General features: G+C 40.2%; 1 protein-coding gene across 5 annotated transcripts in view; it reads right to left on the reverse strand.

Moving 5' to 3' along the window:
* Window positions 1–616: 616 nt before the first annotated feature.
* Window positions 617–26,098, reverse strand: part of ATF1 (activating transcription factor 1) — a 52,961-nt gene continuing 27,479 nt past the window's right edge. Inside the window, exons 1-8 of one of the 5 annotated variants that reach the window (XM_014577576.3) lie at window positions 25,764–25,868; window positions 22,554–22,639; window positions 21,952–22,077; window positions 16,199–16,299; window positions 10,841–10,971; window positions 7,934–8,116; window positions 7,658–7,817; window positions 617–3,556 (exon numbers count right to left, since the gene is read on the reverse strand). In XM_014577576.3, coding sequence (XP_014433062.1) covers window positions 3,412–3,556; window positions 7,658–7,817; window positions 7,934–8,116; window positions 10,841–10,971; window positions 16,199–16,299; window positions 21,952–22,077; window positions 22,554–22,592 — 885 coding nt within the window. In that variant the 5' untranslated portion in view covers window positions 22,593–22,639; window positions 25,764–25,868 and the 3' untranslated portion in view covers window positions 617–3,411. Of the gene's footprint in view, window positions 3,557–7,657; window positions 7,818–7,933; window positions 8,117–10,840; window positions 10,972–12,256; window positions 13,532–16,198; window positions 16,300–21,951; window positions 22,078–22,553; window positions 22,669–25,763; window positions 25,881–26,098 lie in introns of those variants that run through there. The other 4 variants (XM_025188722.2, XM_075902046.1, XM_075902047.1 and 1 more) reach the window with 4 other exon arrangements.

Genomic DNA, 26,098 nt, shown 5'->3' on the forward strand with positions numbered 1-26,098 from the left:
AGTGCGCGCCGGGACGCGTTAGTTCGGACTAAAGCCCTTAGTCCGAACTAATGTTACTCCTCATTTTTTGAGGAGTAACATTAGTTCGGACTAAGGGCTTTAGTCCGAACTAACGCATCCCGGCGCGCATTTCCTGGTTCGAATCAGCTGTGATTCGAACTAGCGCGCCGGCGAGATCATGTTAATGGAGCGTGGGATATTTAAATCCCCGCTTCATTAACTACTTCGATTGTCTCCATTTGCATCCCTAGTAGGAACTAGGGATGCAGTGTAGACGTACCCTAGAGGAGCTGTGATAGCCCTCCCTCATGGAGTAGGACACAGAGAGACAAAACCATTAATAAATTCAATATAGTGGTCCCCAAAGATACTGCACAAGATTGCAGAATCAGTCACAAGAATTATGCAAAAAGCAAACAAAAAACAATAGTAATATCTTTTTTCCAATTTCTTTCAGTTAAAATATTGGTAGGTATTGATTTTTAAAAACAGTAGGTCGAGCATTTACAACAGAAAGTGATTGTTAAAGTTAACTTGTGCTCCCTCTCCTGGATCACTAACAGCAGAGCACATAGTATTTTCTAGCTGGTGGGGTTGAGGTTTGTTGAAAAAAAAAAAAAAAAAAAAAAAAAAAAAAAAAAAGCTGGACCACAGAAGAAATTTTCTACATTGTGATTCTGACTGATTAAATTTCGGACCCAAGTTACTCAACAGCAATCTTTTAACTAAATAAATTGTGATTCAACAAATGAGAAACATTAGAACTGTATTTTGGGGTCTTTATTACTGAGGTTAAGGGTTGCAAGCACCTATTTGTTTCAACAAGTCTTTACAATTCATATGAAGTACGTAGCTATGTTTTGAGATAACGAACTCAATATTAAGTGTTACATCCCTTTCCAAAATTACTTTCTCTTGAAAAGTAATCACTGAAGGAACAAACCAAAATGACTACTCCTTAATTTCACAATAAAGATACCTAAGATAAAATTGATTGATGTTTTTCTCTCTAGCAGTAATAAATGTCATTCAGCTGCAGAACAGAAAAGGAATCAGCTACCATTTTTTGTACCGTAATGATAACTGCCAGTTCTTTCCTTTTAAAAAAATCCTTTATGACAAAAGAAGAAATTAAAAAAGAAAAGCAATGGCACAAAGTTGGGAGCAAAATACCACACTGAAGATTTTCAAGGTAGTTTCATTTACAGGAAAGACATTGCTTAAAGCTTCAATACTGATGGTCTGATTCTGCCAAGTCTGTCTCCCTTTGTGGTTATTAAGAGTAATGCATACATATTCAGTGGCAGAGTTTGACCAAAGACTTCAGTCTTATTGAAGTGCTTGTTATCCTTAACTCCCACTGACCCGAATGGAAGTTTTGAAGCACTTAAAAACTCATAGGCTGTTGTTTTTACCAAGCAGGATTGAGCACCAAGCATGAAGCTCTTCTAGTGCTGAGCAACAAATGCATTCTAAACATTTCATAAAGATTTTTGACATGAGTGGAAATTCTAATCTATATTTCAGTTCTATTTAAAGCATCTATATTGCAAATAATGTCCCATAATAGTCAAATGCTTATATTAAACTTTGAAAATATAACATATTTATGTAACCCACTAACCAGCTCAATTGTGGAATTCAGGGTCTGATGTTTGGTAGGAAGCTCAGTATCTGTAGTAGACTATTTAATAAAATAAATGTTGATAGACCTTATATAAACAACATACATGGAGAGCAAATACATTTTAAAATTTAATTCAGGACTGAGCTAGCACAAATCACTGATGGTAACATAGATCATGGCACAATTCCCATTGAAATAATGGAAGCAGGATCCAATCCTAACTACAGAAAACAGCATATTAATTGTTCATGCAATAAACATTGTCTACACAATATTTTATTTATACTCGAGTCTTGATCATATCAAACATTCTTTAACTTTTACTTGAAAAAAACAAGTCAAAATGATACATACTAGGATCCCTGATAGTATTTTAGCAATATGTTCAAACATGTGCATTTTTTACTGAATATGGAAAAACCTGCTCTGTTTCTTTCTCCCTAACAATATTCTTTATAATTTATTTTTAAGATCAGTTGCTTACAGTAGACAAAGGTTATTCAAATATTTTCTGCTCCAAAGAGGATCTAATTTTACTTTGTGCTAACCCATAAAAATATATAATCATTAATCTGATAAACAAAATATCTATTTGTTACTAAAAGGAACTGTATAAACTGTTAAAATACACATATAAACTCAATTTTAGATTTTGAAAAGGTAATAGTTTACTTACAAAAATATACCAGCCATATAACTCTTTTCAATAGAGTATTTTTTACAAAGATGCCAAATATTGCCTATCTTACAAAATTAGTCTGGTGATGGTGCACTTTTAAAAAATTTATAAACCCTATATTAGAACCTTATTAAACCCTTTGGTATGTATTTTTAACTTTTTAATTTACTGTTCCTTTTTTTTTTGGTCTGTAAACTTTTCAGTTAAGCATAGTATGATCTCAAACAGAATAAGCAATGCATGTTCAGTTGTATATATAATCAGCACACAATTTATTTTCAATTATAGTTTATCACACCGAGTGACCAAGAACAAAACTATTTAAAAAGCATTCTCTGACAACTGTTGTTCAGCTGTACCCATTCTACCAAAATGTTGCTTTAAAGTAAATGGATGTGTTGAATGCTCTCAAGAAGTCAACATCTTATTCATGTGCCTTAGACATTTTTCAGTGTTAAGCCTGAAAAGTAATTTTCCCATTGCCTTCTGCAAAACCTCTCCAACTTTGATAAACACAGCAAACATTTTACAAAACAAAAACAAAACAAAAAACCCACCTTTAAACAGATTGCCAGATGAGAAAAGTAAACATAATTTATACTTTTAGCAAAGTATTAGCTTTTCTTTGTCTTCTACAGGTTGAAATAAAAAATATTTACATACAAATAACCAAAAGAAAAGCTAAGGATCATAAAACAAAAAGAAATTAAAACCTATACTGGTTATATATGTTACTAATAATTTTCAACTAATGGCAAGGATTCCATCTCATCCACATTTTAACTAATCAAATATTACTGCTATTACCAAAATAATTTGTAATTCCGGAAATTCAAATCACTTGTCTGATAAAATGTGCATGTCCTTTATTGCCGATGTAACCTTGACTTTAAAGATGTTTCCAGTTCTGCCAGCAGGAGCTTTGTTGAGGTTTTCTTGTTTACTTTTTGTAGTTTGTCACTAACATGTTGCAAATAAAATCTTTAGATTGTGAAATCTAAGTAGAAAAGTTCAATTTTTGACCTTTCATTTAGTTTTTAAAAAAATTCGTTATAAAAATTCCCCACAGAAATTTAAACAGTTCACAAAAAGTTGTCTCCTTTTCTTACACATTTTTATGGCAGTAAAGATCTTTCAAAGTTTTTAGCTCTTCAATTAGAGTTTTGTTTTGATTTTCCAGCACCGCAACTCGATTTTCCAGACATTTAACATATTCTTTCTTCTTTCTACGGCATTCTCGAGCAGCTTCCCTGAAATAAAAAGGCAGAACTTGTCAATTACTGTATATCATTAGGTGTTTAGTCTCTCACGTTTTGCTTTGACTACTGGCTCCATCTGAAACTACCATTTCACACCTGGGATGAATAAAATATTTACAGAAAATTATTTTTTCTGTTTACCACACACATGAAGTATTGACTAATCAAAGAAAAAATCAAAACAAAGCAAACTCCCCTAAACTCTTTGTTTTTCTAAAGTTCATGGCTTTTTCATTCTGAGCATGAGAAACAAAGCCGTGGTAAAATAAATCACTGGTTTCCAGAAAGTTCTGGGTGTCATGTTTCTCAAGAATTACATGACATATACTACCCTAAGTAATTCATGGAGATGTCAACAGAAGTTTCACTCTAGAGCAAGACGATTGAAAAAAAAGTCAATATATATGCATAAAGAATTTTAAAATGAGACACCATCTATATAACTGTAGCCAGACAGGAACCCCCACCTGTGACATCCATCTTGCTTGCCTGGAGCATACATGGCACACACAGAGCAGTAAAATCAGCACAGTCTTTGAAGCCTTGACAGGAGGCCTGGATATGCTAGCACACAGTGACCCTGGACAACTGTTAAGCAGAGATATGAGGGTGATCGAGCTAATCGCTGACCAAGAGGCTGCTGAGGAGTGCCCTTGACTGAAACCCATATTGATACGATCACACACTCGTCCACGGGGGGAGGAATCTCCCGCCCAGTAAAGAATGTCCAGTACTCCTAATTTAGTTATCTCTCTTGCAAGTGTAAATTAAGTTGAAACTCCCTTGTAAGAACTGGTGTCACAAAGACGGACCAACACAATTTGGCATCTTAGATAAGAAAGAGGATACAGGCCCCTACGGGTATAAAGATGGGTCCAGCAGCACACTCACTCTGAGCGTCAATCTACCATCTATCTGCTGGTTGGGTTAGGTGATTGGCCTCCCGAGGTTTCATGGAGGGGTACTACACTTTTCTGGACAGCCCAATCATTCAATTAACTAAATTGCCTAGAAGGTCAGTAGGTCCTCAAGCGTCTTCAGAGTTGCTAGGGAAGAAGGTAGTGCTGTCAGGAAGTCAGGAGAGACAATGAAAACAGAGTATGGGTTTTTGAATAGGAAGCAGTGATCTTCTTGCTGCAGTCTTTGTGTGATCAGAGGGGAGCTGGAAGAAATGGATTGAGCCAGGAACAAGGCTGGAAATATCCAGCGACATCCATGCCTAGAAAAGGACTAAACCTTGAAACAATAGATATGTGAGTAGAACAGGGAATGTTTAGTCAGACACAGGTTATTGTCTTTATTTTTGGGTTTGTTGGACTTCTCTGTGCTGAGCCCATGTGACTCCCCTCCCCCCATACACTATAGCTTTTAATCTGACTCACAGGGAAGCCATTCTCTGTGTTTTTAATCTTTCTTTTTTCAGTTGTTCTGTAACACCTAACACCACCTAATGTTTTACCAAATACATTTTCTTTGCTTTGTTAATAAAAATCACTTTTTTAAGACCATGATTTGATTGCTGTGTCCGACAAGGCAGGAGGTGCTATGTCTATATTCCTAAAACTGTAAAGTCAGCTATTAAAAAATTACAGGTTGCCTGTTGAGGTAAAAAAACGCTGCCGTGTTGTCCAAGCGCACCAGGACGGAGTGGCGGGACAACTTCGACAGGAAGGTCTTGCAGGATCTCCTGACCCCCCTGAGCTTCCGGACATTTATGTGCAAGGCTCTCTGATCCTGTCATCAAAAGGTTCCTTAAGGGTTTGGATAAGTTATACCCCTCGGTTAGACCCCCTCTCCCCACTTGGGACCTTAACCTCGTGTTATCTAGACTTGTGTCACCCCCCCACTTTGAGCCGCTGGCCACGTGCTCTTTGAAGCACCTCTCTATGAAGGTTGCATTCATTGTAGCCATTATGTTGGCTCGCAGAGTCTCCGAGCTGAGGGCGCTAACTGTAAACCACCCTACCTAGTATTCTCAGAGAATAACATGAGTCTTCACCCTCACCCGGCCTTTCTCCCCAAGGTGGTGTCACTGTTCCATCTGTCCCAAGAAATTTACCTCCTGGTTTTCTTTCTAAAGCCCCATGCCTCTCCTAGGGAGCAAGTACTCCACTCCCTAGACGCTAAGCGGGCGTTAGCCTTTTATGTTGATAGAACGAAACTCTTTCGCAAGTCCATGCAACTGTTCGTGGCTTTCGCGGACAGAATGAAAGGGCTCCCTATCTAGATCCAGAGGTTGTCCAATTGGGTCGTGGGGTGTATCAGGGAGTCTTATGTCCTGGACGGGAAGGTCCCGCCCCGGGTTACAGCACATTCCACCAGGGCGCAGGCGTCCTTTGTAGCTTTTGGGGCGCAGGTTCCCATTACGGAAATCTGCAGGGCAGCCACGTGGTCGTCACTGCGTATCTTTACAGCGCACTATGCACTGACATAGCAGGCCAGGGAGGACGTAGGGTTGGGCTCTGCAGTCCTCAGCTCTGTGTTGTAAATATGTTTATTTTTTCTCTGTACCAAACTGCACTTTAGTCAACAGTTCTCTGTGTTATGTTACTGGAATAAAAATGTTCTGGGTTGTTCAACCTTCGTGGACTTCTCTTTCTTGGTGCTCCGACCCCTCCTCCGTAAATGGGGTTGGCTTGGAAGTCACCTGATTCGAATGGACATTAGCAACCACTCGAAGAAGAAAAGAACGGTTACTTACCTGTAACTGTTGTTCTTCGAGATGTGTTGCTCATGTCCATTCGAATCCCCCCCCCACCTCCCCTTCATCGGAGCATCCGGCAAGAAGGAACTGAGGAGGGGGAGCGCTGGCAGGGGTACCTATGCTCCGCCATAACAGCGCCACTCCAGGGGGCGCCCTGCTGGCACTATGGGTACCGCTAGGGAAAATGCTCTGGAAGATGCGGTGCACGCGCCTGATTTGAATGGACATGTGCAACACATCTCGAAGAACAACAGTTACAGGTAAGTAACCATTCTTATCCACCTCCTCCCAACCCCACGCTGCTGTGTCTCTGATTGAGAGGCAGCAGTGCAGAGTGTGAGGGGGTAGGCAGGAGTGGATAATACAGATGGGGACCCAGCTTTCAAACAGGCTTCCCATATGTACCGGCTCCGCAGGCCTGCCTGCCCACCCTCTTTGCTGCCTCCTACAGAGCTGGTTCCCCATAACACCAGCTCTGTTGGGGCCACCTCCCCCACTCCGCTGCTGCCTCTATAAGAGGCAGCAGCACAGGTGGGGGAGAACAGGGAAGGGTCCCACAAAGCAGTCTCTGTATGCAGCAGACCCACCCTCTGTCCAGCTCGGATCCCCTCAGACAAGGGCTGCTATCGTGGAGCAGGCTCTCTGCTTAGGAAGCTTGCACCCACTGTGGACATGGGCCACTGGCACCCCGTGCTGCTGCCTCTGTATCAGAGGCAGCAGCACAAGGTTGCAGGTGGAAGCTGGTCTGTGTGGGAAGGTGGTTTTTAAGAGGCAGCAGCGCAGGGTGACGGGGCTCCCAGGAAGTGGGGCCAGGAGTGCACTGGCTGTCAGCCCCACCTTCCCGAACTATTGAATAGTTGTGTAACCGCTAAAATTTCATATGGTTACATGACTTTTCAATTACACACTATCTAACATCCCTATTGAATACATAATTCTAGTTTTCGCTAAATGTCAAGGAATACTGTCAACATGAAACTAAGAAAAACTGAGAGACAAGATGGGTGAGCCTTTTATTGGACCCTCTTCTGTTGCTGAGAGAGAGACAAGCTTGCAAGCTCCACAGAGCTCTTGTTGAGGTCTGGGAACTAACTCGTATTTACAGTAAGTATTTAATTTCTCTAAGATCCTGGAACTGACATGGGCTATAACAACACTGCATTATTAATTATACAAAATAAAGTGAAAAGTCTCCTTCATGGTATAGTAGTCTTAAATGTTACTCAGCTATGTCAGGTAAAAGTAATTTTCAGGCAGAATGGTGATTTTAAAGGTGACTGTGTATCTTTAATGTATTTGGTATCTGAAGTTATATTTTAGCATGCTGTTTAAGAATCTGATTGCAACTATGAAGTTGGTTATATAGCAGAACATGGGAGCTTACATACCTGTTCTTCATGAGCCTTATTTCTCGCTTCAGCTGTGGATCATCTGTCTTAGTTGTCTGAGACGTAAGGGTGACGGGAGATGTCATCACTACAGTCTGTGGGAGGGAAGTGGTTGTTGGTGTGGTGCGGATCTGATATGTCTGCATATCTCCTGATGCAGCTGTTAAGAGAGTAGAATAAGTTAAATTAAAAAGAAAAAAAATCTTAGAAAGCTACAGGTTCGGGGGGGGGGGGGAGGAGACAGTATTTGTAAAGGGTTTTGTAATGCATACTCACTCTGCACTACCACCTGGTTGCTGGGCACAAGTATCTGTTGACCATCAGATGTCTGCGCATACTGCAGTATTGTTGTTCCAGGCTGGGTGCCACCAGCATTTGTCATTGTTAATGTCTGCAGACCCTGCACACCATCTGTACCTGAACTGGCCAGCTGCAGTGCTCCATTTGGGGCAATAGCAACTTCAGTGAAAAAGAAAGAAAAAATAAGGTAGATATACAGAGAATGTTTTCCTTCTGGAGTTACGGGATAGCCTGTACTAAGTACACCCACTTCCAACATGCAATCTCCTGTCTTAAGTTGGTATTTTAAAAATTAGTCCCAAGATCTGAAGGCCAGTTTTCTTCCACCTTCAAAGACTGACTTAATAATCATGGGGCCAGTCACAGCCACTGCTGCGTTAAAACTTTGTATTTACTACACAATGTCCTTACATATGATACTAACATCGGGTAGGCTATTAAACTGAATAAATTCAGACCACCCTAATTTATTTTCTAGGGTTTGTGCTGGTTTGTACTTCACGTAGCTTAAAGATTGAAAAGAGACTCATCAGCTTCTGGTCACCTATGAAAAAATACAAAGCTGCAGCGTTTGGGTTGCAAACATACAGGGAATGTTTAAAAATGGCTTTATATTTCATCCGTTAATGTCAGAGAAATGTCTAGTAGCCTCAGGTTTTATAAAACCTCTCTTGTGGCACATCTTAAATTTTGAAACAAATTTGACACTTCTGGTTTCACTGCAATACAGGACACACAGAGTAAACTAGCCATGCCAGCTATCAGCTGCACTGGCACTATAAGCCCAAAGGCTAAGGCTTATTTGCGTATATATTTATACATTTACAAAGAGTGGCTTGCACCCATGAAAAATACACTATGTGGTAGACATGGTGCTGCCTTCACTCCTCCCTACCTCTGTTACTGCTGGAACATATCACTGTTGACTGACTGGATTGTGACACTATCAAATGGTGACATTGTGACATCAGAGTTGAGTGACACTGTGGTTAGGGGAGAGGTTGGTGGTAAAAAACATATGTTGCAACTATATGTGGACATTTTTTGTGATTAAATATAAATACAGAAAAAGTTCATATTTGCCTGTGTTTCATTTCAAAAACACATCAGCAGCAACTCCTGTTATTTTTAATGGGAAGAGAAAGTGTCTTTTTCTCAACATATCTAGCCAGGATGAGTTACCATGCAAAGCAGATTCAATCATTTTGACTTCTTAGGCTGGCCAAAAGACAGACAAAATCAACATGGCCTTTGAAATGTTCGATTTAGAGCATGTAAGTTAGAGCAGGGGTTTCCAAACGCTGGACTGCAACTTGTAAAGGGCAAGCTGCTGGCTGGCAGTGAGATGCTTTGTTTACCTGCACCTTCGCAGTTACGGGCGACTGCAGCTCCCATTGGCCATGGATCATTGTTCTCAGCCAATGGAAGCTGTGGGAAGTGGTGCGGACCGAGACACTGCTTTCTGCAGCTCCCATTAGCCAACAGGAGCTGCAATCACCTGTACCTGAGGAGGTGCAGGTAAACAAAGTGTCTCGTGGCCAGCTAGTGGCTTGTCCTTAGAAGCCACGACCCAGAATTTGAAAACTCCTGAGTTAGAGGGTCCTTCCAGAACTAGAAGGGGGACAGCAGGAAGAGAGGTCAACAATCATTGTATGGAGAACTAATTTATTTCCCCCAGCTCATCAAATAATATTTTGTTGAAATGCTGATGGAACTTCCCATCCTGATACTATAAACGTTCATCTTTGAGATTAAAGGAATCACAGGGTAAAAATGACAAAGGCTTTCAAGAAGGGGAGCTCCTGGGATACAGAGAGGGGAGAGTATGTCCCTGAATGCAATCTGACACCGGTGGAGTAACGGTAGTTCCAATTAAGAGTGTTAATTCAAACTACCTAGCTTGTGCGGCATGTAGCCGCGGGCAGGTATTTTGAGCTACCGGGCATTTAAAAATGGCGGTGCCCGGGAACATGCAAATGAAGCCCGGGATATTTAAATCCCGGGCTTCATTTGCAAGTTTGAATGACTACATTAGCAACCCTAGTTCGAACTAGGGTGGCTAGTGTAGCCATACCCTAACACTATAGTAAGCCTACTTAATCTTTCTGTAATTTCATGGGAGCTTTATTATGTATATTGTTTCTTTGTTTAAATATTACAATAAAAGCTTTGTTATCTGGGACTCTATTAACCAGAAATGCCCCCAGCCAATTTACAAAGTTTGAAAATAACAGAGTGCTGGATGGGCTGCCAGCTCTGCTCCTGGGGTTGGCAAGAGCTGCTTTTTTATCCGGCACATTCAGTTAACCAGCAACCACAGTTCCCGCAGAGTGCCAGATGACAAAGCTTTCACTGTATTTTCTTTTGCTATGCTTAATCTTATTTTAATTAGGTCAACTGTAGTCTTGGTCTGTTGTTTTGGGAAATCATGACAGAAGAATACCTTCAAGAAGTAAAGGGTGTCTGGAGCAGCAACCCACTTTGAGTTCTCAGTCAGAAGAGCACAGATTAAAAGAGTCCTTTCCAAACCTGTGTCATTTGCAAGGATGGGGGCATAAGGAAAACACCTAAGCACCATGGAGGAAAACCAAATTGAAAGGGAGGCAAGTTTCAGATTATATCAGAAAAGCACTAAAGTAAACAATCATGACAATTACTAAAAAGTTTAGTAAGTTGTATTCGAAAGGTTCTATTTTGTGGCTGTACAACACCTACCACAGTGGAGCCTTGATCTCAACGTGGGCATATATAATAATAATTGGACTAACTATAATTTGTATTGCCAGTCCTTCCTCAGCTCATCTTAATGTCAGATATAGGAGATACCATATAAACTTTCCCCAAAATGTATGTCTGGTTGGGTGTATATTTAATAGAACATACTGTACTGTCCAGTGCTGGTCTGATAAATAGGTGTGGGAACAGACATAGAGGTGACAGTAGAGACGCCAGGACTTTCATCATCTCCTTTTCTATCTCGTGTGTCTTCAGAAGAAAGATCTTTCAAGATTTTTCTATGGAAAAAAAATTTCTTCATTAGGACTTGTGAAAGCAAAAGATGGCTAAAATGTATTCCTTTGAGTACAAATTTTTAAAATATTGCAGGTAAGTTTTGCTGGCAAATATTTCTCCTCCAGCAACAATTTTTAAATTAATCGAACTACAACTGTAACAGAGATAGAGCATCTAAATCCAATATAATTCTAATCAACCTGAAACCGACATGGTGCTAATATACATAGCTGACAATTTTTAATAGCATTATCCATATTGCTACATACAAAAGACAAATGATAGCTTGTGCTTGGTTAAAAAAAGGCATGTGACAAGTCAGTAATTTTATACTGTACCTCCTCAGAAGTAATTTGCTTATATTTGTATACAACATGACCTGCACAGAGTTAAATATGACTAACATTTTTAGGAATGTTAATCATTTGGACAGCATATACAAACAGGGGTCTCATTAGATTCTATTTATAAACATCACATTAGGTTCCATTTATAAATATTTTATAAAGGATTAATAAGATAAGATTTTTTAATGGCTAATCAATTGTTATAGATTGCTACAGAGTCTGACAGATCAACAGGTGTTCTAGACAGTTATAAGCAACAACACTCGTGTCTATAACAAGCTTATAATATCAATCATTTGTTAACCCTTTATAAATGGAACCTTAATGTAAAGTGTTACCCATATATGTACATCTTTACTGGCTGTAGCTGTGTTCCGCCAAAACTATTATTGTTTACCCTGGAAGAGCCAATCAGAAAGCATGTACGTATCTCTGCTTCCTGATTGAATCATCAAAGGTTAATAGCTACTTTTCTGCTTGTTTAACTTTAAACAAATTATATCCTTAATTAAGAGATTTCTAGACATTTTGATGACTATATTTAACCAAACACAACATCCGTGATCCTGCATGATTTTAGTTTGGATGTCCGCTTATTAAGGGGCCAAGTTTCCTGAAGTCCCGCAAAGTTTGTTTAGAGATGCCAGTCCTGGTTCTCAGTGTTCTATGCTGTTTTTTAGTTCAAATTTACCCCTAAATAGGTCTTCTAAGAGACTAGCAAGTAGTGGAAGTGTTGGTAATGTTGCTAAGTGTAAGCATGTTTTTTTATACTTTATCTACTTATTTCCTTGTACCAATACAGTAAAACTGTGTCACAACATTAACACTTCTTATGAAGAGAACTGGTAAGCCTTGGTTAGGCATAAGCTTATCTAGGGTATATCGGTATAGTCATATATGATTATTAAGCAGCATTGCAGGCATTTCTCCATTTATTCACCTCGGCGAAACAGAGACCCATTTGCTACAATATTAACTTCTGTGGTTCTGCAACTTCTCTGGCGTGGCACCAATGAAATCCTGAATGTGCTGAACTAGACAGGTTCAACCTGTATTTAAATAAATATCAAAATGTGTTGTCAAGTTTCCAGCAGTCCCATAACATTTGCGTACAGCCACCAGTACTGGTTCTCAGTGTTCTGTGTGGTTATTTAACTCTATTTTACCCCTAAATGTCTTAAAAGCCCAATAAGCAGTGGAAGTGTTGGTAATGCTGCTAGACCAGTGTTTCTCAAACTGTGCTCCGCGGAGCCCCTCCGCGAAACATCTCCGGGGCTCCACGAGGTTCACAAACTGGAAACATCGATAGGTACAACACATACAATCAGTGGACCGCTGGGGCGCTGCATAAATTTTTACGCATGTAAAGGGCTCCGGAGCCCAAAAAGTTTGAGAACCGCTGTGCTAGACAATATTGACCTCTTGTGGTCTGGCAAATTCTCTGGTTTGGCATTGATCTGGTCTCAAGGGTGTTGGACTAGAGAGGTTTAACCTGTAATATCAAGCTTTCGTAATACAGAAGTGTAAATAAGCAGGTAAAGTTTGAAATAAAAGTTGTATATGAGAATTCCTTGATCTAAACTTTAGATAATCATATTTCCGTAGTTTCTTATTTCTTATTCCTTGTTCAAAAGTTTGAACCACTTTACTTACAGTTAAAGAGTGATTCGGTGCAGCTACCAATGTTAAAATCAGTTGTATATGCAAGTGCAAATTCAAGATTTTTCAATCACTGTCCTCTAAAATACTTTTTTTTTTTTTTGCAAAATAAGCTCTCTGTACTGATAGTTTTCATACAAATCACTGTAAATGCCTGTATTAAAACAGTGTGCTGGAAACACACACCGAGATGTTTTAAAGAGGTTCCAGTGGTTTTTTTCTTTCCAGTCAGTCTTGAGAAAAAATGCATAGGTCAGATTTTCTGTATTGGTTCTAGCAGCACAGCTGCATCACTTCAGTAATGGGCACATCAGAGTTTCCACCATAAACATTTTCCAGGGTTTATAACTTGCCTGTTACAGTTTTTCCTAGTTTAAAACCTCACGCTCTGATTCTTACAATAACTGTGGATTTACGTCACTCTCTAACGTTAATCTAAAACAATTTGCCAATTTTTGTTGTTAGAATAAAGTAGAAACAAGGATACTATAGGATTTTTAAAATTAGTAAAGATTTTTTTTTTGCATTGTGATACAAAATTATACTTTTCACTTACATAATGCATTTCATCCAAGGATCCCAAAACTCATTAATAAAAATACTTAACTCTTGTACATCTCTTCAAATGCCTAGTGCACTTTATAGCTCACAGTATCAGATGAGAATAAAAGAATCCTGTTTAACAAAAGAAGAAATGGAGGCACAGAGAGTTTATACACCTTGTCCAAAGTCACATAATGAGTTAGCAGTTGTCCAACAGGAAAGCACAATTCTTGACTTCCAATCTCAAAATTATCTGCTACGTATCACTTCCATCTAAACAGTGTGCACTAGTGTTTTCCCATAAAGCATTCTTTGAGTGAGAATTGTTGACCATTCTTTTTTCACTCTGAATTTTTTGTATGTGGAACTGAAAAAACAGTTTAACATAAAAGTAGTTTATTTTGGTATTTAAATTAAGAAGAAGAAAACAGCAGAGAGAATGGGAGTAGAAAACTAAAAAATGAGAAGCACTAGGGTAGGGTAGGAAAACTACCATTCTTTGGCATAACTTTGGAAGCTTTAATTTGTAAATTTTCAGAATATCCATTTTAAAACTACAAAGCTTTAAGATGCATTATACATTTATTTCATGGCTTATCACTTTGAAAAGTACAGAATACTCCCATTCAGCCAGATGATGTAGGGAACATAAGAACCTTGGAAATAACCAAACACTCAGATACAACTAAGTGCTATTAATAAAAATAGGGCTACCTTGTAGAACTGGACAACTAGACTTTTTAGATAACTGGAATTCAGATAACTGGAATTTGTGTATCACCAAAAGCAGATATAATGTCTGTATAAAGAGACCTATCCATTTTAGAAATGTGCATCTATCTGTCTGTCCGTCTGTGAACTGGTTTGTTTAAGAACTCCTCCTAAATGGTAAGCACTAGGACCGCCAAATTTGCTATGCAGCTTAAAGCAAGGTCAGGGTTTGGTTGTACCAGGAAAACCAGAAGTGCTGGAAATGGGACTGTTTTCCATAACATGAAAAGGGAGGGGCTGTTCAGAGGGATGCGATACTCACAGTGGCCACTGGGGATAGTGAGCGCAGGGGGGAACTATACTGTAGTGAACACTGGGGACAGCCGTACCACTAAGAGACTGACCAGCAGGGCTGGAGCTTGCTATCTTGCCTGCCACCAGACTGTGTAAGTGGTGGCCCCCGTGCCTGTGAGACAGCCTGCACTGATTTTCCTTCCCCACCCCAGGAAGGACCAAGAGGGAGGGAGAAAGCTCCCGTAAGCTCTCCCCACCTTGGGAGAAGGAAGGGAGAAAGCCCCCGATGACCTCCATCCCGGGCTATGGGAGAGGGGAAGGAGAGAGCCCCACCGCCTGTCCCCTGGGCCAAGGGAGGTTGGAGGGAGAAAGCCCCCGTTGGCCCACAGGGACAAGCCAGGAGGTGGGATGTGCAGGAGGTGGAATAACGTTGTGATGTACTGATGTTCACTTTTATATGGTTATGATACATTCTGAACAAAGAATGCCTTGTGAGGCAACTTTTGAAAACTCAGTCTACGGAATATTATCCTGTTGAAACGTGTAACATCACTGTACGTAAAATTTGCAAAATTTGCTAAATGATCGTTACTGAAATATGTTGTAGTTCTAGGAAATACACACAAACCAATTTATCAGAAACAAAGACACATTAGCATAGAAGCCTGGTGCTAAAAGGGACATTAATGGCTTAACTGGGCCCTACCAGCAGGGGAGAAGTTATAAAGAAGACATTTACATTTCAGCCCAGAGACGGTTCAAACCTCACATAGGCAGAGGACTATTTGTCTAACTCCAGTAGGGAGGTAATCAATGTTCCCTCTAATTTTTTCCATCCACGTGCAAAATAAATCTTATGTGCACTGAGGCATGTGTGGATGTGCACCATCAGCAGAAATATATGCTGCTAGCTGTGGGTGTTCTGCTAATCTGTTAGGTGGCATTTGAATCGCTTCTGGGTGGCCACCAAAGCACTCAGCTTACTGGGAACACTGGAGGTAATTCTCATGACATGGGAAGGGTTTAAAAATAAGAGATAGTGCCCTGCACATCACCTCTTTCTTCCTCCCATCTCTCTGTTCACAACATCAATGAATACCTGAAAAACACTGAACTGGGAGAGAGGTCCCTAGCTGAAAAGAAATACAGCCTGTGAATCATTGTAGCTTATGGTGAGAGAGACCACTTGCTTTTAAGTTCGTTTAGCTTGCAGGTTAATCTTTTTAGTTCTTTTCTAATCAGTTCTGACTTTTATGAGTTACCACCTGTAATCCCGTAACATCTTTCTCCAGTTAATAAACTTGTTTAATCTAAACCAGTGTGTTTGAATGTCTACTTAGGAAAACAGCACTCCTGCATAATCATTATCCAATGTTGGAATGACAGATGTACTAAGAGCTTACCCTGTCCAGGAGAATGTTAAGCAGGGCAAGACACATTTCTGAGGAGTAAGGCTGTGAACTGGAGATCTTTGGGTGCCTCCTGATAAATAATTTATGAATGGCTAGCTAGTAGTACTCAAACTGTGTAGCTGGGAACAAGTTACATGCAGGAGACTACGTGTGAGCAAAACTCAGCAAAGTTGTGAAAGAGGTGTCCCAGGTTAGAGAGCTAAGAAGGCACAGCTGTTTGGTAGTCCAGATTGTACCCTGGGAAATGTCACAAAGGTACTCACCGGTAAGATGGGCGCCGTGCTAAGATACCTCGGGCCTTCTGTGAAGAGCCTATGCTATCTGATGAATCCTGAGAATCCTCACTCTCTGACAAAGAAGATACCTAAAAAGCACATCTCATGTCACTGTGTTGTATGCTACAAAAATACCCAAGACAGATTACATTTTTTTCAATTAAAATGTATATAAGACACAAGTACATGGAAACTAAACACATGTAAAATACTACCAAAAATGTAAAGAAATAGTATATTCCAGATGTAAGTAATATCATACATACTTGCTAAAGGTGAACAATTCCCAGAGACTGCCTCAGTGAAGGAGCACAAACTAGGAAATTATTGAATAGAAACCTTTAAAAACTAAAGATGGTCTTAAAGCAAACTCCCTAATCTGAATTCCCCCACAATCTAGGGTGTTCAAAATCAACACTTGGATGTTGTGGCTTGGTTTTGTCTCTACTGACGACTGTGCAAGAGACAGGCAGAAAAAGGGTCAGACATTTACAATTAACCAAGGTCAGGAAACTTGATTTGTCAAGTAATTCTTTGGAATCAATAATAGCAGGCATTCCATTATTCATGAAAAAGTTCTGTGATGTCTATTGAACAAAGAGATATCAGAATGGCCGTTACTCCTCATGGAACGAGGTGTACAGGTAGTTCGGAATAGGAAGCCTAATCCGAACTACCTAGTCCGTGCCGTGTAGCCGCGGGCACGGAGTCCGAACTAGCCGGCATTTAAAAATGGTAGCGCCCGGCAACATGCAAATGAAGCCCAGGAAATTCAAATCCTGGGCTTCATTTGCAACTCTGGTTGCCAACATTAACCACCCTAGTTCGAACTAGGGTGGTAGTGTAGACATACCCTAATATATTAAACATGAACATGCTTGGAGTGAGGTGGAGTTGGACATAGGAGACGGAAGTGTTGAGATTCTCTGGGTTAGGCTAAAGGGGGTTAAAAACAAGGGTGATGTCATGCTAGGAGTCTACTATGGGCCACCTACCCAGGTGGAAGAAGTGGATAAGGCTTTTTTTAAACAACTAACAATATCATCCAAAGCCCAAGATTTGGTGGTGATGGGAGACTTCAACTATCCAGATATATGTTGGGAAAATAACACAGCAGGGCACAGACTATCCAATAAGTTCTTGCACTGCATTGGAGACAACTTTTTACTTCAGAAGGTTGAAAAAGCTATCGGGGGGAAGCTGTTCTAGATTTGATCCTAACAAATAGGGAGGAACTGGTTGAGAATTTGAAAGTGGAAGGCAGCGTGGGTGAAAGTGATCATGAAATCATAGCATTCACAATTCTAAGGAAGGGTAGAAGGGAGAACAACAAAATAGAGACAGTGGATTTCAGAAAGGTGGATTTTGGTAAGCTCAGAGAGCTGATAGGTAAGGTCCCATGGGAATCAAGACTGAGGGGGAAAACAACTGAGGAGAGTTGGCAGTTTTTCAAAGGGACATTGTTAAGGGTCCAAAAGCAAGCTATTCTGCTGCGTAGGAAAGATAGAAAATATGGCAAAAGACCGCCTTGGCTTAACCACGAGATTTTGAATGATCTAAAAATAAAAAAGGAGTCATATAAAAAATGGAAAGTAGGACAAATTACAAAGGATGAATATAGGCAAACAACACAGGAATGCTGGGGCAAGATTAGAAAGGCAAAGGCACAAAATGAGCTCAAACTAGCTACGGGAATAAAGGGAAACAAGAAGACTTTTAATAAATACATTAGAAGCAAAAGGAAGACCAAGGACAGGGTTGGCTCACTGGTCAGTGAGGAGGGAGAAACAGTAACAGGAAACTTAGAAATGGCAGAAATGCTTAATGACTTCTTTGTTTCGGTCTTCACTGAGAAGACTGAAGGAATGCCTAACACAGTGAATGCTAGTTGGAAGGGGGTAGGTTTAGAAGATAAAATAAAAAAGAACAAGTTAAAAATCATCTAGAAAAGTTGATTTCTGATTAAATGCATCCTAGAATACTCAAGAAGCTGATAGACGAGGTCTCTGAGCCTCTAGCTATGATCTTTGGAAAATCATGGGAGACAGAAAAAATTCCAGAAGACTGGAAAAGGGCAAATCTAGTGCCCATTTATAAAAAGGGAAATAAGAACAACTCGGGAAACTACAAGCCAGTTAGTTTAACTTCTGTGCCAGGAAAGATAATGGAGCAAGTAATTAAGGAAATCATCTGTAAACACTTGGAAGGTGGCAAGGTGATAGGGAACAGCCAGCATGGATTTGTAAAGAACAAATCGTGTCAAACCAATCTGATAGCTTTCTTTGATACGATAACGAGTCCTGTGAATAAGGGAGAAGCAGTGGATGTGGTCTACCTAGACTTTAGTAAGGCATTTGATACAGTCTCTCATGATATTCTTATCAATAAACTAGGAAAATACAACTTAGATGGGGCTACTATAAGGTGGGTGCATAACTGGCTGGATAACTGTACTCAGAGAGTAGTTATTAATGGTTCACAATCCTGCTGGAAAGGAATAAAAAGTGGGGTTCTGCAGGGGTCTGTTTTGGGACCGGCTCTGTTCAATATCTTCATCAACGATTTAGATATTGGCATAGAAGGTACGCTTAAGTTTCCAGATGATACCAAGCTGGGAGGGGTTGCGACTGCTCTGGTGGATAGGGTTATAATTCAAAATGATCTGGACAAATTGGAGAAATGGTCTAAGGTAAACAGGATGAAGTTTAACAAGGCAAATGTAAAGTGCTCCACTTAGGAAGGAACAATCAGTTTCACACATACAGAATAGGAAGCAGCTGTCTAGGAAGGAGTACAGCAGAAAGGGATCCAGGGGTTATAGTGGCTGAATATGAGTCAGCAGTGTGATGCTGCTGCAAAAAAAGCAAACATGATTCTGGGATGCATTAACAGGTGTGTTGTGAGCAAGACACGAGAAGTCATTCTTCCACTCTACTCTGCACTGGTTAGGCCTCAGTTGGAGTGTTGTGTCCAGTTCTGGGCAGCGCATTTCCAGAAAGATGTGAAGAAATTGGAGAGGGTTCAGAGAAGAGCAACAAGAATGATTAAAGGTCTAGCGAACATGACCTATGAAAGAAGGCTGAAATCACTTATTATTATTGAGGTTTTTATCTCTATAGTATGTAACTTGTAGAGCATTTCAGAGTCACTATCTCCATCCTGGTCAAGCAGTCAGTAATATATCCCTACTGTTATATTCTAATTATTAGAGCACGGAATTACTATCCATAGAGATTCTATGGTACAGTTTGGTTCATTTAACGTTTTTACTTCATTCGATTCTATGCTTTCTTTCACATATAGTAGTGCTGGAGGAAGATTACATGTTATTGCTACTAACCAGAGCATGAATATTACAATATTGGCTAGTGAGTTTTAGAAATAGAACACTAGAGGAAAAAGGTGACCTGCCCTCACTTAAAGAAACATGATTAAGGAGACAGTGGGAGAATGAACACCATCTAAGAAAAAGAAGGGAGGGCAATTTTAAAAGAAACGTCAAATAATAAAAAGTTATTTATTGTGCGGAGACAATTGCTTAGAGTACTGTATTTATAATTAGAGTCAACTGAATACAATGAACACATTTAAAGAAGCATCAGCATATCACAGAAGAAACAGGTACAATGCAATACAGTCTAATCAAATGGATTTTTTTAACAGTTTTTGTTTTATATGATGGTTTTAGCTGTAATTTTTTGTATTTCATTTGTTGCCTTCTCCATTTGGCAAATGTCAATTTTTTTCTCTGATGATCTCAAATAAACACAAGCAAACAAGGCTCTTTTATTTATACTTATCTCTGTACCAGCAACATAATGTCAACAGGAATGTGTACAACTCTGGGAAAAGTTCTTTTCAATTAGCTGTCGTCATCAAAGAGGGGTTTGCTATCAATATTTAGAGAAAGTTGCTCATGTTTCCTTTATCTCTAGAAGGCCATGAAGTTCACAAAAAGAAGTAGGATAATCTGCTGGTGAGCCGCCAGACACTTTGTTTACCTGAACGTTCATAAGCACAGCAGCTTGTAACTCCCACTGGCTACAGTTTGCCATTCCTGGTCAATGGGAGTTGCAGAAAGTGGTGTGGCCTGGAGGTTCCCCACTCCCTGCTTTCTACACTAAGTCAGCAATGGGCAATCTAGGGGTGTGTCTAAACGACATGGCTCCATTGATGGAGCCATGTAGATTAGGCTGATCGGCAAAGGGAAATGAAGCCACGATTTAAATAATCGCGGCTTCATTTCCCTTTGCCGAACAAACAAATCTACATGGCTCCGTCGACGGAGCCATGTAGTTTAGACATACCCTAGCTTAATGAGTGGGCCACATGAGCAGACTTCCATCTCAGTGGGCTGTAAGATTGTCGTAACCAAAACAGTCTCCCGGGATAGGGTAGTTTTAGAATCATAAAGTCATAGAATCATAGAGCTGGAAGAGACCTCAGGAAGTCATCATGTTCAGCCCCCTGCCCATGGCAGGACCAATCCCAACTAAATCAACCCAGTCAGGGCTTTGTAAAGCCAAGACTTAAAAATCTCTAGGGATGGAGATTCCACCACCTCCCTAGGTAACCCACCCTCCTAGAGAGACAGTTTTTCCTAATGTCCAACCTAGACCTCTCCCACTGTAACTTGAGACCACTGCATCCATCACTACTGTGAACAGCCTTTCTCCATCCTCTTTGGAACCTCCCTTCAGGAAGTTGAAGGCTGCTATCAAATCTATTAACTATGTTAATAAAAGCAAATGGTAAAATTGAGTCACAGATCAATGAACTGACTTGTTCAAAATCAGTGAGATAGCAGCAGACCCATGTCCCTTAGGGCAGAATTATGTTTTATGCTATATTCAGTAAAGCACTGAATATACTGCTGGTGTGCAACAAATAAGGACCACCACTCAGATCTGCTGACTAGATGAACATCTGAACCCCTGGATTGTTTTGGTTAATTCCTAATTTGTATGTTAAAGTACATGGGATAATGAACTATTTGCAGTATTTTCCTCTAAATAAGACATTAACCAAAGATTCTTTCTGTTCATCTATACTACAATTTAAAGATCTCATGGCAATTTGTGAAGAGTCCGAAATAAACCTGGTAAATTGGATGGTCTAGTCTGTGCCATACCTGTATATTGCCACTTCACTATTTTTATTTTTATTATAGCCATATTATATAATTACACATTCAGCCACATATCAGGCTATCTAATATGCTAATGATGTAACAATATAATTACATATTCACAAATGATCAAAACATCAAAAGCAACTGATTCATACATTGTTTTCGTTAATCAATTAGAAGCTTTAAAGGAGCACATCAGAGTATCTGATAAATGCAACATTTTTGCAAAAATAAACACATAAAAAGGAGCTTGTGGACAGAGATATTATTATATGTAAAGTTTCAGCTCCAATCAAATTTTATATATAAATTATAAAACCCCTAAATAAGGTTTGGATGTGCAATCTTAGCTCTAAGGACACATATGACCAATATAAAACATAAAAGATATAAATAATGACTAAATTAGAATAATGTACCTAAAACCAAATATTTTAGGGCTTGGATTTACAAACTGGCTTCCTAGATGTCCTCCTTATATTAGAAAAATTCACAGACATGTTACTAATGGTGCTAGCAAGGCTGCACTATGGTAGGTTCAGATCAATCAGATAAGATTTTACAAGTCCTCTCATATATGTTAAAAAAAACCCCAACACTATGCAGTTACCTGCACTGTTTGCACCTGAGGTGAGTGGATTACGGAGGACTGAGCTGTCTGGATAACTCCCTGCACTTGTACTTGCTCTCCAGGAAGCTGTACAACTGTCAACGGAGTAGGGCCTCTTAGAGACATCTAAAAGAAATATAAAATTAATTAACAAAATTAGATGTATGCTTTGTAGCATGTAGTTAGAAAATGCGGTAAGTCGATGACTAGTAGTGGGGAATAGGCATTAATGAAGTCTTGTTTTAAACTGTGACATAAAATAGTCTTAACAAATTAAATGTGTTTTTCTGATATGCTGCTGTATATGAAAAAGTCTAAACGAGTCACAGAATTGCCTTTGGTTAGGGAGAAAGCCAAATGCTTTAGCAATATGTGCACAAAAATGTTGTGCCTCACAACCTTCAATTCAGACTGAAATGAGTCTGATGTAGAAAAGCAGGCTTTTCTACAATAACATTGAGAATTACTTTTTAAAAAATTGCCTCAGAATACGTGCATGGCACTTTACATATAACAACAAAGACTTCCATTGGGAGAGCTTATTGTTTAAGCTTTAATTCCATCGTAACTGGTGCATTAAATTAGACAAACAAACGACAGACCGTATAAAATGCTAGGAAAGTATCCTCCTCCACTCCCATGTAAATCCAGGGGTGTTGAGAAGAATCAGCACTTCACAAGAACAGACCTTAAATTAGATGAAATCAAAAAAGCTGTCTGGGACAAAAGTTGAACAGAGGGTCAAAATGGATCAGAGAGACAATAATAAATACTGAAGCTGCATGGGTGAATGTGTGTGTGCATTTGGACAGTATATTTCTTACTAAGAGGGGAAGGCTATGGCTAGAAGCAGTGGTGCAAGTGGGCCAGTAGGGCCAGGTACAGTGTACCAGCAAGTTATTTTTAGTCATTCTGGTGTACCAGAAAAACTCCCTGCTGGCCATCCCTAACCCCTCCATTGAGCTGCCCCATCTCTGTGTACAAAGCTGGGACACTGGGAGGGTGGGGGGCAGAAGGGAGAGCTACAGCAGCCAGAGAAGCTGACAGCATTCTGCTCTTTTCCTTGCTGCCCCTTCCAATGTGGACAGCAGCAGAACTGCCAGCCCTTCACCCCCCAGCCCTGTACACAGAGGAAGAAGCTCCATGGAGGCCCAGAGGCTGGGAGTTGCCAACAGCTCCTCCTCTCTCCAGGGATGTTGGAATGAGGAAGCAAGGGAGCAGCACGGGAAGAGGTTACATGGCGGGGTCAGCTGGTGTGCCCTCCCCTGCCTTACTGATAAGGAAGTTTGTGTTTGTCCAAACACTTTTTTGAGTCTTTCAACACAAAGTAGGATGCACAGAAGTCACAAAGGCTATCATGGAAGAAAAATAAAATGGGACAGCAAACAGGAGATAGAATGTGATGGAGAAGATAAAAGGGAGCCAGCAAAGGGGGTTCCCAGAAGGTCGGAGCATGGTCGGGCAAAGTAGATTATTACTGCAGCTGACAAGTGAGAAGTCAGAGAAAGTGTTGCTGTATAAAGATATGAGACTGAAGGCCTGGGCTAGTATTTTACTGATGAGCATGAAGAAGTAATGAATTCTGGAGAGAGTAGTGGAAAATCTGGTAGGATTTAGGGACATTAACATGCACTCATGTCCACGGTTAACCTATAAGCACGGGCTCATCGGTTAACCTGCATGGTTATATGCACCTCACACCTCCACTGCCTCTGATATATCAGCAACATGGAGAGGAGGGAGAGAAGGAGACAGAAGACTTGAAAATTAAATTAACAATGTCTACATGCAGGACAGGGAGGGTGTCAGAGAAACTGATAGCCACTGACAATGGCTATACCACTCTGATAAATTCCAGGAAAACATAGTGCTGCTCAGTTTGTGGTGTGCTGAACTATACAGAACTCTTTTGTTAGAATTTAAATATACCATACAGGAGAAAAACAAGCACACATTTTAGGGCAGTGTTTAGTAGGGCCAGGCTTGTGCTTGAGAAACTGCTCTGTGCTGTCTGTGCAATCTGGAGAGGGAGGGGGAAAAAGGGACGCACGGGAGTGCCTGTCCGCCCCACCTGGGGCACAGATAGTGCCTCATGCATGCGGTGCTCTGGGGCACTGCAGCCTGCTGAGGTGGGGAAAGCAGCAGCATGGGGGGCCACTGTTCCATCCTCTCCCCTGTGCGGTCCTTCCTGTGCTGCTCACTGTCCCAGCCCTGTGTGGAGAGTCTGCCCAGGAGCCGAAGGAAAGGAGCTAACAGGTCGGTCTGGTGGCTCCCCTGGGTGGTTTGGGAGTGCTTTGGTAGCCACGGTAAATGCAGCTACTGGGGGTGAGTCTCCGTGGGAACAGTTGGTCTCTGGGTGGTTGAGCACCCTGATCCAGCAGCGGGGGAGCCCCCCAAGAGACTGCTGCTGGCACATAAGCCAACCTTGGAGCCCTGCTCCTAGTGCCTGTCCCGGGGCTGCTGTCCCAAGCACTGCACCCCTGGGCTGTCATGGCTGCGATGTAGGGTCTACCGGCTACTGCGCCATGTTTCTTGGTGTTGAAAGCACTGTTGGGTGGGAGTGGAGGAAGGGGAGTAGGGCCTTGATTTAAAATAGCAATTCCAAATGGTGAGGGGAAGCAGCGAAGTTTGGCTTAAGTTGGGGGATTTTGCCTCCTGCTGCATGGAGGATGGGAGAGGGGAAGAGGAGGCAAATGGGATGCAGAGTGCTGTGATGACATCACTCTGCCATCCCCCAGGAAAAATATTTTAATATATATAGAGAGATGATCACTTTATACAACAATTTTAACACTGTGATAAGTTTATACTTCTGACTCTGAACTCAAATGAGCCTTTGTGCTTTTAAATTTACTAAAGCTGTATAAGTGAAAAGTTAAATCACCAGCGTCCTCCCCTAAATTCTGCACTACTTTTCATAATATGCAACAGAAGATATTTGTTTTAGAAAAGATTAATCATTAAAACCTATACAAGAATATTCATAAAAGTGCTTTGCCTCAGTTCTTACATAGTAAAAATCCTTACTTTGATATCAAAAATCAAACTGTGAATTTTTGGTAGAATTAGATTGTATCAAACAACACGATGTTTGTTCATGTTCACTATCCATTTATGGCTTCAAGCAATTATGACTAAACTATAGCTAAATTTCGCATTACAATTTGAACTCTCTACATAGGGCAAATTATTTTGTAGAGTTCAGAAGGGACAGAAGGACAGTGAGACTTTCTATAGGACAGCTCATCTCGCAGATGCAAAAGTTTTAAAGTGGCTGCATCCTGAATGATTCAATTTCAAGCTTTGAAAATGTGATTGCCTCATTAAATGTTTTTTTTATCAAAAACAAAAACAAAAAATGGTTCCAAAGCATCGGTATTTTTTAAGTAAGTGTTTTTAGTAGAGTTCACTAGAAGTTTTTCCTAGCAAAATCTCCAACCTACATAGGTTTTATTTTGTAAAATTTTAAACGCATTTACTCAATTGCAAATAGCTAAAAGAAAGTTTCTGAAGTGCAGAGCACCCACAATAACTGCTGTCAAAGAGAGCCGCAAGTGCTTGGCTACTTCCATTTGCCAGGATCTAAATTGTTACACGAATGATGAGTCAATGTTCTGCACTGTACTAATATCATGTAAACGTGGCTATTTGGAATCCAAGTCAAGATATTAATTTTGTAGGATCAATTAGAAACAAACTACATTTCTCTCCCCTCCCCAATTTCCTGGTTCTTATTCTCCCTGAATATTTTATAAAACTGCAAAATATGCTTTGAACAAAAAAATTTCTTTTAACCAGTTCAAAAATTTTACCTGTTGAGCAATGTGAGAGAGATGAGCTGCCTGTAGTGTTGTACTTTGTATGGACGTTGTTTGTGGTGGCGTTGCTGAACTGTTACTGGTACTCTTGTGCACCTCTTCCATAATCAACTACAAGAAAAGCAGGGAGTGAATTCAATTAAAATGCCTTTCAAAATTTTATGCCGGGCTTTACAAAGGAAGTTAGGTGCCCAACTTCCATCAACTTTCAATGGGTTCAAGTGCCCAACTTATGCATATATGAAAATCCCAGGCACAATTACTATTAGTACTTTGCATGTCTACACCATCTTTCATCAGAGGATAGCACAGAACACAAACTTTCTTTA

Source organism: Pelodiscus sinensis, chromosome 19 (genome assembly GCF_049634645.1).
Source record: "Pelodiscus sinensis isolate JC-2024 chromosome 19, ASM4963464v1, whole genome shotgun sequence".
In the NCBI taxonomy this organism is placed as follows: domain Eukaryota; kingdom Metazoa; phylum Chordata; order Testudines; family Trionychidae; genus Pelodiscus; species Pelodiscus sinensis.